The 14,104-nt window shown below is 34.1% G+C and overlaps 1 protein-coding gene across 1 annotated transcript in view; it reads left to right on the top strand.

The window, feature by feature from the left end:
- The window catches only part of GRIA4 (glutamate ionotropic receptor AMPA type subunit 4), a 529,834-nt gene extending 516,216 nt beyond the window's left edge, over positions 1-13,618 (top strand). The window contains exons 13-15 of the mRNA XM_036860032.1: positions 4,591-4,705; positions 6,889-7,023; positions 11,145-13,618. Of these exons, the coding sequence (XP_036715927.1) occupies positions 4,591-4,705; positions 6,889-7,023; positions 11,145-11,309 (415 nt within the window). The 3' untranslated portion in view covers positions 11,310-13,618. The remainder of the gene's footprint in view (positions 1-4,590; positions 4,706-6,888; positions 7,024-11,144) is intronic.
- The last annotated feature ends 486 nt before the right edge of the window (positions 13,619-14,104 follow it).

The following is a 14,104-nucleotide window of genomic DNA, read 5'->3' as shown; positions in this document are numbered from 1 at the left end:
CAACTCAATTGAATTTTAATCTGTTTGCATCCAACATTGGCACATAATGGACACCTAATAAATATTTGTTGTCCAAAGAAGTAAATATGAGGCTAACCTTGTAGTTTTCAAAAATCAAAATGCTTATTCCTGTACTTTCATCTGTTACTTTCACCAAACATGAACTATAAGATGATATTCTAAAATGTTATTTCATATTTTGAGTCATTTTCTAAAATGTTATAAAAATTAACATAAAATGTATGTTAATTACATATATAATTACAGTATGTTCTATTTTCCCTCAGGAATTTTGTTTTCACACTAGAAAAATATTTCTAGTAGGTTGTATATTGATATAATATTTATCACCAATAGAATAGGTAATAATAATAATACGCTACTCTGCATTTATTTTAAAAGGTGATATTTTAAATGGCCTGACCTAACTTAGAATCAAAGTAAATTACCAGGAGACAGTTGCTGCTTTTAAATTTTTATTCTGTAGCTCCTTTGGGTGACTGATTTTCTTTTTAAACTTACCTTACCCCTTCCATTTGGCCTGATCTTTATCGAAAGAGGTGAAAGGAGGAAAAGTGCTGAATTGGAGGAAGAAGCTGGCTCCTAATCCTTTGCTAAGTATAAAGCCAAAGCAGAAGAGAAAATTAAATACTGCCAGTTTATCTACAAGGCACATTGTGTGAAATGCACACTCAGTGATCTCAGCACAAGTATACTATAATCTGGTGTGATCTGATTTTGACATACAGAACCTTAGTAGGAAAAAATTAACTTTCCTAACAGTGATTCATCTGGGGAAGGGGGGAAAGCATGGAAAGCTGTACCACACATGAATATGTTCCAGTGAGGGGCTAATTGACCCACCTGTCATTTACAGGATTATAACAAGGAAAGAGATCTCCAGCCTTGCATACAGCAGCACATTATTAAAGTTCTGCTTTACCTGGGCTATGCACCAGTATCTATGGGTAAAAGAAGAAATACCCACTGTTGATTGATTGATTTAATGTAATCAACAACTGAATTATTTAGAGTCACAGTGGCAGCTTCCAGTTCACAAAATAATTAGCATCCCCACTCAACTGATAGCCATTCCCAGAGCATGACCAAGGCAGCCCTAGGCCAGAGGCTCCACAGAAGAAATAAGGAAAAAGGTCTGGTATGTTAAATGAAATAAAGTGGAAAGGCATGATTTGGGAGGGGATGAATTTGTTTGAAAAATTACTCCTTTGAATGTTATTGTGCTGTGGCCTTTTTTATGGTCATAAGAAATTCATACTCATTCTTGTGAATAACAGAAATTTACTAATTGGCAATGAACCAATTTAAAAGTTTCATTGCAAAGTCTAAAACTCATATCCCCTTTGATTAATCTGATATGATTTAGTCTGAGCACAAACGATATACAGAATTTTATGCCAATTTTTATGTGAGTTGTTTAAGCCAGGTTCTAGTTGGAAATTTTGGCAATACTTGTAATCATCAATGACCCATAATGCTAATAATATCTACAAAATTATTGATCTTTTCTGTTTGTTTTATACTTTATTCTCCTCGTATATATATAAAAATAGCCATACTCATGGATGTGGATATTCATATTTAAGTCATTCTGTGAATGTGGTTACCAAATAATGAGTTCTTTAGGAATTATAGTAAATCTCACAATACCCAGTTTTTAATTTGGCATTTTGAAGAATACAGCCCATTCCTGACTTTAAAATATGTTATACTTGCAAATGGCCTTCTCCCCAGCCATGGAAACCAATGCAATAATAAAGTTATTATTATGGAAAATATGCATTCATAAGCAGGAAAAAATGTTGTAAACAAAGACCAGTAAGGGATGCTAACCCTTGGAGAAGGACTCTCCTAGTAATGAATTTCTTGCTCAGTGCCTGACATTCCACCAGTTGACCATTAAGCTTGGTTGTCAATAAATATCTATTATTCAAAATTCCAATCTAATCTTATCCTCTAAAACCAGACTACTGGAGTGAATAGCAGAAGGGACAAAGAGGCAAGGGGAAAATTAAGCAGGTAGGAGAAATGGTCCTTAAGAAGGAAGAGAGATAAGTCAAAGGCAGTCTTCATTTAATCCAGGGGTCCCCAACCCTGTCTGCAACCTCTTAGGAATCAGGCCACACAGCAGGAGGTGAGCAGTGGGCAAGTGCCAAGCTTCATCTGCCACTCCCCATTGCCTGCATTACCACCTGAACCATCCCTCCCCCGACCCCTTGGAAAAATTGTCTTCCACGAAACTGGTCCCTGGTGCCAAAAAGGTTGGGGACCGCTGAAGTAATCCATATTTTTGCCTTCAGCTCTCCCATCTATAAGAAACTTTAAGGAAACTGCTTTCATTTTCCTTCTCTTTTCAGCATTAAGTCCTCCTCCTCCCCACACAACCCATGCAAGAAGTACAATATAGACTAATATAAGGTACTTTACACACGCGTTAAAAAGGCTTTGGTGAGCTAGCCTGGGGACCTAAATACCCTTAGTATCAGTTAAACAAAAATGTTTGTTCTGGATTCAGAATAATTTAAATGTAATAATTTTACAGAGCCCCTACCCTGAGTCAGATATCCTTGTAAATATTTTACAAGGATGAATGAGATGTGGCTTCTATTCTCAAGGAGTTCACAGTTCACCAACAAACCCTCAGGTGTGGTTTTGTAACAATCAATCACTTCATAAATGGAAGTGGGGGATGTAATGTGGGGGTGGGGAGGTTATAGACAGTAAAATCTAGATTAACTGGGGCTAACCAGGGACCCCAATTAACCATAATCCTCACCCCACACCCAAACTCAGTTTTTTAGTACAAAGCGTTAAATCATGCTGACATTAGATTTTAATCCAAAAAACAATATAATATTTTAGGAATGTGACAAGTGCATATGCTTAAATTGAACAATGAACCTTGTAAGCTCTTTTGACATTGATACAAAAATTAAATTGAATTCAGAAACCAGATAAACAAAAAGAAAAACATATTTTAGAAACTTTTTTCAGAACAACAGTACCAAAAAAAATGGATTTTAGTTTAACTGTTAATCAGAAAACTCAATTAACCAGAAACCCCTATTTCCTAAGTCTTCTGTTGTTAATATTTTTAATTACACAGACCATTACAAACCCTGATTCAGGTACTTCCTAGCTGACTAGATGAGTTAACCTCTCTGTGCTTTGGTTTCCTCATTTGTAAAATACAGGTGATAATAGTAACTAAACATGTAAAATACTTTTAATAGTCCCTGGTACATAGCAAGTGCTCAGTAAATGTTAGGAATCATCATCACCATAATTATTAATGCATTACCTAGTTGTGTAGATAGGTTTATAGAATTAATCCCTTGGTAACCAAATAAATGTATGCTGTGTTTCTCCAAATGCACTCAACATTTCCTAGAAGAAGTGAGGCATTAAGAGATACAGCCAGACAAAATGATTGTGGCAGCCTTAAAAATGTCAAGAGGAATGCAAGGAGTCTCTCTCTGAATGTAAAAGCAAAAAGAAACAAAAACCAAACAACCACAAAAACAGTAACAACAGAAGATCCTAGGCATTACTGCTTCCCATCCATCTTCTTAGGCTTTATTCTACACACACAGAGGTTAACATGGGAATGAAAGCCAGAAGAATTCTTAGATTCCTCAGAACACTGACACTGACTGACAAGTGAACCTTTCCTCTCTGAGACTCCTTGTATAATATTTAGTATTGAAGGACTCAAAGACAGTAGAAAAGAAAAATGGAATTTTATAGTATGAGGAGTTTGCCTGTTTATAAAAGTCTTGGTTACCCCTAACCTATCATGTATTTGTTCTAAGAATTTATAGAATATATTATAGTTACTGCACTTTATACTTAGAGTATATTCATATGGTAGACTCAAGATAGATGAAAATTATTTCTGGTGATATTATTTAAGTTAAATACTGCAATTCAGAAGGAAAATATCAGCATGGGGTTATACTTTAAACTAATGATTTACATATTTGTCTTATAAGGACTTTCCTCTGCATGAGGTGGCCCTTTGTCAGTAACACCTGAATCACCCTCCTCTTTCAATTAGGTCTTGGATGAGAGTGGCAAAGGAGTCAATTTAATGATGGATACTGTAGCCATACACTTAAAGCACAGAGTAAAATTCTACTAGCTGAATCATAATGCCTGCAAGAAATGAAACCAGGCCTATCTAGCTTCTATTTTAAGCCTGTCAACCTATAGCCACTTCCACTAATTTTGAAAGAGAAAAAAAAGGAGCGTCTGGATTTTGAATGACTCCACATTTATGGTGGGAAAACTGAAAATGCTCAAGAAACCCAATCCAGGCTAATAGTTTTGGATTCACAGTAATTGCATACATTTTATTTAAAAATCGTCCCTAGCAGTATGTGCCTGTTACCTAAAGCGATGGAGCAGGCCCCAGTTTTATGTCTGATTTGAAACCTGGGCCTACAGTACAAGACATAACACCTACTGTGGCCTCTGCTCTGTCACTTTGCCATGCGATTCTAATGTAGTTTTACTTGAATAACATAAAATAACATATATAATGTTATTTATGTTATTTTCCACGTGAAGAACTCCTGTAAACCTTGCCGTTTTGAAACTCAGTGAGGCAGGCGTCTTAGACAAGCTGAAAAACAAATGGTGGTACGATAAAGGTGAATGTGGACCCAAGGACTCTGGAAGCAAGGTCAGTCGCTGCAGTTCGGGGCCTCCTCTTGTGTTCACAAAACAGTAAATGGGAGCAATTGTCAAGAGTATATGGAAACAGCAACAACTAAATGTTTCTCTATACACTGCCTAAACTAGAAGCTAATGTCATAGATTTAAGCCAAAGGGAGTACCTTTTCAGAAAATTGCAAACTGCTCCTCAATATAAGGCTTTTAAATAAACTTAACTGTAAAAATATAAAAAATAATAAAATTCCTATATTATTCTCAAATATACGTACCACTAATAAAAATAGTGCTTTCGGATTTGGTTTTTGTTTGTTTTGGAGGCAAAGACCATGAAATGTATTATTTCAAGAACTGATGTATTCTCAAAACAGGAAATGGGGAATTGATCAGCAGTCATCTACAGAAAGAATATTTTAAATATTAAATATATTTTATTCAGAAGTTCAGTCTTTTGTCACTATTTTGCCAAGCATTCCACTTTAGTTTGAAGAGGACCTGTTATATTTTTATTCTGATAAACAGAGTAAACCTTCCAATTCTGTTCTATCAAAATTATTTTAATAAATCAATGTTTATGAACAATATCTTCAGCTTCTAAGATCTCATTCATGAATTTTTTTTTAGAACAATGCAGGAACCTATAGGCCTGATCATGTTGAGTACAAATGAAAATAGTGTTACAAACAGTTATATTTTCATTTAAAGAAAAAAATGTAGTAATTTATCAGTGAATCTAAATACCTGCACAAATTAATAGGACATAATGCCTGAAAGCCATTGTTGAGGATTCTTGAAATCTTCATTTATTTTTTCCTGTATCTTCTTTTAGAAAGAAAAAAATTATTGGTTATTCTACGACATTAAATAAGTGACTTACATATATAAGAGAACCTCAGTTAATTTAAGAAAGAGACAGTAATGTTAACTGATCTCTATTCAGGCTTCTCCCTGTGTTTTAATCACTTTTGTCTGCCTTCGAACCAGAGTGGAATGAGAAAAGCTTGGCCAAATAATGAAATAGCTATTTCAAACACTTATGTAAATTTAGAGAAGCAAAAGTACTTAATGAGTGATTATTTTTAAAATGAAGTTACCCTAAATTTTTGGTCCAATCAGTTGATGTTATGGCTAAGAGGACAGTGTACATAGTAATTTTTAAAATTAAACCTTCTCCTAATAAAACTATTTAAGCTTGCACAAAACACACTGCTGACCATGGGGCATCCTTCAGGTAGTCTACCCAAAATGCTTATTCAAATAATGTTATATAATATATATTTACAATTTATGAAAAATTATGAATTCTTGTTACAATTTTAATATCTTCCAATAATATGCTTAACTATTTCTGAATTTATTATGAAATAATATGTATTCTAAATCTCTGGAGAATAGTATGTCTAAAATATTAACTGATCAAGCATTTTTAAGTGAAATGGAATCATATTTTAAAGTCAATAAAAATAGTTATAAATCTGTCCGTAAATAATTTAGTTCTCAACTGACCATGGAAAAATTTGTATATTTTTAAAGTATCTTTTTAAAAAGTTTCCAATGTGTTGCATATATAGTTATTCCTAAATAGTATATAATATGTTAAAGTGACACTTTCCAGGAGATTTCTTAAACAGATGTGACTAAAAGAACAAATAACATGTACCTTAGCACACTATTTGCATATATTTGGTAAAGTCATGATGAACAAAATGTGAAACTGCTAGCTTAAAGTCCCTTAGTTCTTTAAGTAGGAAGCATGAAGTTAAATTTATTCAAAAGAAATATCAAACATTAAAAATGTTTTAATGGAGGGAAAGCCAAAAGAGGTTTCCTTCGCATGTAATTGGGTTTTAAAAATGTCATTTTCAAGCTTAACAATAATAAGCCCACTTCTGCCTATGCTTATATATGGCTAAGTATAGTGGTTTTCATTGTATATTTAGCAATGATAAAATGTTATAGATTTTATTGAATGTAATCACACACAATTTATTGGTAATCATCGTAACTTCACTTCTGCCAAGACCTATAAGCTGTATGTTTAAATCCATAAAGCTACACCAGTGACTTATACATGTTAAATAATTTCAGGTTAAATTAAGCATTTACTTTAATTAGCTGTTTGGATTTCATGTGTTCTTCCACCTTCTGGATGTGACTTTCCACAGTTAACTCAAGTGTCTTTATCCCCCCTAGGACAAGACGAGTGCCTTGAGCCTGAGCAACGTAGCAGGCGTCTTCTACATTCTGGTTGGCGGCTTGGGCTTGGCAATGCTGGTGGCTTTGATAGAGTTCTGTTACAAGTCCAGGGCAGAAGCGAAGAGAATGAAGGTGGCAAAGAGTGCACAGACTTTTAACCCAACTTCCTCGCAGAATACCCAGAATTTAGCAACCTATAGAGAAGGTTACAACGTATATGGAACCGAAAGTATTAAAATTTAGGGGTAGGACTTAGGGCCTACTACAGTGAGTGGGTGATGCATTCTGTAAATGCAGTGTTGTGACCTGTCTGTGGTGGTATTGCTTGCTTCTAATTTAGAGCTTTACATTTTTGAAAACTTCAGTGCACTGTTCAGTTTTCTCTGGCTGCAGATGTACTGTTCGAAACTTTATGTTGCCAATAGATATCTGCATTGAAAGGGTTCAAAAGACAAAAACAAACTTCCAGAATTGCTCTGTAAAATGTTTTAAACAGTATATTCTACCTGAAAATTGGGAGAAATTTGAAATTAGATCTGGGTTTCCTTGTACACAGAACAGGCTAATCTTCTCTGGAACAAACTAATTTTAAGGTAAATGCTAACAAAATAAGCATAAAACCTGTTTCAAATTATCAAAGCCTAGACAGTTGCCTATTTTTAATAAGGTTGTGCTGTTTTCTGAGAAAATATATGTAAAATCTCCAAGGCACATAGTAAGCACTCAATGAATTTTAGCTCCTATTCTAATTTGTTTTATATACATTAGCCATCTTTCTGTATTTTTAAAGAGTGAAACCCTGCTGTTTGTTCATCTGGCAGTAGTCCTTGAGTCAGACCTTTAGGCAGGAGTGATCATCAGAATATTGACTACAATTCACATTTATTAGATGAAATTCAACTTTTATTTTCACAGCATCACTAAGGTGAACAGGCATTTTAGGCAATTTCTCCATCAAAGATGTCAGCAATATATGTTCATTAGGAAAGACACAGTAAAAATAAAAATTGCAGTGAGTATTTATTGACTTTTGTTTTCATTTCAATTGCTTTTAAGTAAGCCAGATCAGTCCCACTTACATCCTCTCATCATGTGACAATAAAAAATTATAAGCATTCAGTGAAATATAGGATGGAGGTCATTTTTTTTAAGACTCTAAATGTCTAGTACTTTTTCCCTCTGATAATAGAAAATGGTTTTAAAATAAGATCTGGAAGCATTTGCTGTTGCTTTCCTTAAAGTCAGGTCTCTAAAACCCATTTTCTGAAATGATATGTAATGGCCATTCTATTACAATGATAAATGAAACTTTGAACTCCCAAGAGACACTTAGAGCTTGATGTACCCTAGAGTCAAACCCAATATAATTTTTATAAGAATAAGATGTATACCTGAGGTTATGCCAGGTAAACATGCTTGATTTTGATATTTATTTATAAAAAAAACTATTGAGGGAGTTCCCTGGTGGCCTAGTGGTTAGGATTCCGGGCCCAGGTTCAGTCCCTGGTCAGGGAACTGAGATCTCACAAGCCTGGTGGCATGGCCAAAAAAAAAAGCTATTGAAATACTTGTTAGTATCTTAAAGCAAAGAGCAAAAGCCATCCCTTTTTAACCAAGATCTAATTGCTTGTATCCATAATCTAGAAATCAGTGACTGAGTACAACTGTACATAGATAAGCCCAAAGTGGTTCTTTCCAAATTTTGTGAAAAAGAATTGAGAACAAAATCCTCAATTCACTCAGATCAGAATGTTTAGAGTATGTCTTCTAATAGCAGAACAACAAATTATGATGATGTCAAGGTTTCTTAGCCATTATAGTAATGCTTTCAACTTAATATTTACAGAATCGTGGAGAGATTTTTCCCAAACTGCGAAAAACAATATCTGAGAAGTTTTCAGAGCCAATTATTTGGACTTCATTCTGTGATGAATTTCATAAGATATCGTTTAAAAGTTTTCTTTAGCATAGCAAATGCATTCTAGAAAAATTCTAGAAATACTCATGAATTCTAGTTCAATACGAAGTTCTGGGAAATTGCTAGAAAGAGATATGAATTCCCAGGTTATGTACATAAAATTCACATGTAATAAATGTTTTTGGAGTCAGAACCTAGTACTGCAGTTCATCACATGAATTGCCTTTAGAGCTGAACTTTTAAGACAATAAATTTCAAAAAAATAAAGCATTCATATCCATATGACTTTTTAAAAGACTTAATGGCATTCAGAGCAAATGAAATGATCTGATTCTGTAGAGAAGACTTGAGAGCAAGCATTTTCCATTGTACTCCCATATTAAATGGCTTTTTCCTTTCAAAAATTCTATTGACCATAATTATGAAAATGACTGATAATTTAGATAATATTGTATCAGAATTTCAAAAACAAAACCTGAATGTCTACTTTAAAAGTGATCATCCCTCAAGGGAACCCATAATTAAGGTCACAGCCATTGGCCATAACATCCAACCAGAACCAGAACCAGACTATATGGTAAATTTATAAGAAAGTTTTCCAGTTTGAGTAGTCTCAACAGGGTCACACAAAGATGAATAGAAATGACATTTTATGTAAGAAGCAGGAGATATAAGTATAGGAAATAAGAATGCAGAGAACTAAGAATACTAAGATTTAAAGAGAGAATAAGCAGTTGTCAAAGACTTATTAACACTCAGTTGCATTAATCTGTAGAGAAGGAGAGATTACTTGAGGGTACATGGAATACTCCCTGTTTTGATATTTTCTTTTCCTCATAAAGGCAATCAAGAAAATAAAGGGAAAAAAATAGATTTTATGGCAAAAGCTTTCTGAAAAAATCACAATGCTCTTATTAATTATATTTTAATATTTCCTCTTCAAAAAAACTTAAAACTAAACTAATAGATTTTTTTTAAAATAATTATTTTACTTAATATTAAATGTTGAAAGGGAATCTGAAGAAACAAATTCAGACTGTCGTATTGGTTTGTTTTAATTTAGTGATGAGTAATTTCTGTAGAGGTTGTCTCCTGACTCCTGATTATAAAGATAAGTAAAATTTAATTTTTGAGACTGTTCACTAAAGGTGAACTATAATAATGACCTCGGTGTTTATCATACATACATCAGTAGCAAGTTGACTTCAACTTTCTGAAGTTATCAGGGTAACTGATCTCAAAACCTTCTCATTATAACAGTTTCTAATACAGTTTTTATTTCATATTTAATACATCATTATTCTAATATTTAAGTTACAGGGCAGAATAAATATAGGGATGGAATTTCCTAAAGAATTAGGTAAACTTAAATTCACAACAGGGAATTAAGACACAATATGAGTTATGAGAAAGTTATAAGGCACAACAAACTAAGGGAATATCTCCTTTACCTTATTTCTTCTTGAGTTAACATTAAATTTCAGCTACTAGAAAGAATTTAAAGGCAATGAATGAACAGCAAGTAGATTTTCATAATAACACTGCCTGTTTCTCCTCAGTGTAGTATTATTACCTGCTACCTAATATGACAGAACAAGAATATAATGAGGATTTCAGAGACCTGACCCCATAACATCAATCCGGGAACTTCCCCAGTGATGACCGTTCAATGAGGCATTGAAACATGCCCCCTTTCAGTGCACTTCCCTTTAAGCACTTAAAGCTTCTTAAAATATGAGCTTTAACTTCCATAGTGGGCATAGAATGAACATTATGTCACTAATTGTCCTATTCTGGGTCAATATCTATAGCTGCTGTGAATGAATGAAAGTATCTGTGGATAGATCTGTGTTCTGAAAACAGGAAGATCTGTCGTAAATAGTCTATATATATATAGTTTGGTTAGACAATTCATCACAATTTTAAGAGTACAATCATTTAACTGTTAAGACATTTTATAACAAGAAAAAAAGACCCAAATAAAGAGTGTTGTCAAACCTAAAGAAGCGTTTAAGTTGGACTAGAAATACCAGGGTGTAGAGTGCAGCAAGTTAAAAGATGTGTCCTGCCTAGATTTGCCAAACAAAATCTTGTTTTATGATTTTAGAATTAGTTCTTAAACAGATAGGACCACAAACTCTAGAGTACTTTATTCTTCCAGGTAGTTGAACTTTTCTTTCCTGTGATAAGCAGTTTTCATATGACCAGAAGAATATGGAAAAAATGCAGATGTCTAATTATTGATATTTTGGTGTTTGTTGTGTCATATTTTGTTGAAAAGACAGAAATATTGTAACACTCCACATTCTTTCTGTTTCCTTTCCATGCAACCCAGCTGACCTTTTCTGAAGCCATAAGAAACAAAGCCAGATTATCCATCACTGGGAGTGTAGGTGAAAATGGCCGCGTCTTGACACCCGACTGCCCAAAGGCTGTACACACTGGAACTGCAATTAGACAAAGTTCAGGATTGGCTGTCATTGCATCAGACCTACCATGAAAACCAAAAAAATAATTGAGTGCCTTAATTAAACTGTGTTGGTGACTGATGGAAACGCAGCCCTGAGGGACACGCTAAGTGCAGGTCTTCGCAAACCAATCCTTTGGCTGAGAGCGGGAAGTACGTCCTAAGGCGCCGAACATCAGCAGCAGCAACATGTGCATGAGCTCAGCTCGGAAACCCAAACTCAGATTTTATATCAGGAAAACTCAAAATTTAGATTTTTTTTCGGGGAGTGGGTGGGGGGAGCTGGGATGGGTGTATCAACAGCAACAGATTTCACTTGAGTGGACCTTAAAACTTTAAATCAGACATGCGAGTTAGCACATTAAACTGTGAAGTTCTTGCTCAGAAAGGCCTCAGTCTTCACTCCAAAGGATAAAATAGTTACAGAAGTCAATGAATATGCTAACCTGTGTCTCCAGAACACCCGTATATTCAATGGAAGACTATCCAGCCAAGAAAACAAAATCACTAAACTCTGATAAGAAAATAATAAACAAACATGTAAATTCTGTGAAAAAATTTAAAGGAAGTATTTACACTTACTTTGGAGAAAACAAATACTGAAACATGCTTGCTTTTTAACTGACGTAAATTCGGTAGAGGACAACACAATTCTTTTTTCTAACCATCTTAGGGAACAATACATTGCAATAATTGAAATAAATGCCATCACTGTAAGAAACTTTAGAGACTTTTTTAAAATAAAAGTTGTTGGTCATCTTCTTGTTTGTTGTAAACTTCACTCTGTCACATGAGTCAGTGTCCACAGATTACATTTGTCTCACTACCAGGAACAAAAACAAAATGAAGACAACATTAACGTAAAATCATCAGTCCACAATGTAGACTCAGAAGAGACTACGGGTCACTCATGTTATCTATATTATTTGTAATCTTGTTCTGTGTACAAAATTGTGGTTTTTGTACCCACCAAAAAGAATAAACAACAGACATTCTTAAAATATTTACAGAGCTTAAAGTTTTTTCTTATCATTATAAAAGTTATTTGAGAAATTGTAAGACTATAGATGGGATTGTAGAAGTAAACTGTGGGCCATATTTAAAAATGTAGCAAGCCCGTATTATTTTTGCATAGTAAGCTACTCTTTTTAACAGATCTTTGCTTCATTAGCAGTTAAATTGTCAAAGATGGAGTGTTTAAATTGGGGAATGAATCATTGTCATAACAGCAACATACCCGGTAATTATGTACTGAAATTTTACTTGGCTGTATTTTGCTGCATAAAATAATGTGTCTCTTGGGCTTCTCTCCCCATTCCCACTGTTCCATTTAAATCATTTGAAGCCACTAATAATATTTTGTGGTAGACAACAAGAATTAGTCTGAAGAATTAGTATGAAGAATTAGTCTTTGTTGGAAATTATACATGTTTATTTACAAAAATCACCTTAGTTACGTAGGGATTAAATTAACTTGGTTCAAAAGGAGGTTTAGATCATTTGAAATAATAAGTACCATAACACAGATAAACATCACAATACTTAGAGATCTGGGTAGAAAGCACAAGACAGGATGATTTTAGAAGTCTGGCCTTGAAGGATGAGTTGAGTTTTCATAGGTGGAGTTTTTATAGGTGTTAAAAACCTTATAGGTGAGCAGTGACCCAAAGTTTGGCTTGTCAGTGGATTGTTTAAGGAGTATATGCAATTGGATGAGCTGGAGAGAAATGGGTGTGATATCATGGAAGATAAAATTGGAAAAGGTGAAAGACTGATCACTTTGCTTCAACTCTCAAGATTCTCATCTCCCATTCAATTTCTGTACTGCAGTAAGAGCAATCTTAAAAAGTGCAAATCTGATAGCTTACACACACACACACACAAACACACACACAGAGTTCCCTCAGGAAAAATTGCAAGCTCTTGAGCAAAGCAAATGAATTACTTTATAATCTGGCCCTTACTTATTTCTTCCATGAATTCTCTCCCCCCTACCCAACTTCTGCTGCCTATAAATGAACCTCAAAAGCAGGGACACTGAATTTACTATTTCCTCAATCTATAACACTTCCCTATTTCCTCTTTACCTGACTAACTGGTACTCATCCTTCAGTACTCAAATCATATTTTACCTGCCCCAGGAAGATTTCCATGACTATCTACCAGCCCCTGCCCATGAGACTGAGTTAGGTGTCCTTTTGATGTTTTGTCCCCATCACAGCACTTACCATACTGCATTGTAATTGCCTGTGTACTTGTCTGTTTAACTACTAGACTGTAAGCTCTTTGAGGGCAGGGACTGTCTATATTGTTCACAGTTGTATCCCCAGCACCCAGCACAGTGCCTGGCATATTGTAGGTGCTTAATAAATATTTGTTGAATGAATGAATGAATTGAATTGAATTGAATTAATTTAATAGAATTTAATAGAAGCAAGAAAAGACAACATCATTCATTATTAAGTCTTTTCCTCATTAACAGTGTGTGTTAAGTATATAGTGAGTCAAAGTGAAGAGTGAAAGTTGGCTGATTTCATGGCATTGTCTACAGCACTAAAAAGAAAAATATGATCTGATTAATTTTCTGATCAGATAAGAAGGTATTCCATGTAATTGTATCTAGCTGTGAAGTAATTTGTTTAGCTAGAGAAACTGTCATTAGGTAATTAAGGTTTTAGCCATGCTTCTAAAAATAGCTTTCATTTAAGTCACAGAGTGGATGAGTGATGTAAATTTAAGAAGTTATATTTCTTATAGTTTTATTTCTATGTTAGTAATACTATTATATGTTTAAATTTCTGTGTTCCTTATAGAATAATTTTGCCAAA

The sequence above is a fragment of the Balaenoptera musculus genome, chromosome 8 (genome assembly GCF_009873245.2).
Source record: "Balaenoptera musculus isolate JJ_BM4_2016_0621 chromosome 8, mBalMus1.pri.v3, whole genome shotgun sequence".
Taxonomy (NCBI): domain Eukaryota; kingdom Metazoa; phylum Chordata; class Mammalia; order Artiodactyla; family Balaenopteridae; genus Balaenoptera; species Balaenoptera musculus.
Note: the sequence above shows the minus strand (reverse complement) of the source record. Positions and strands in the feature narration are given on the sequence as shown.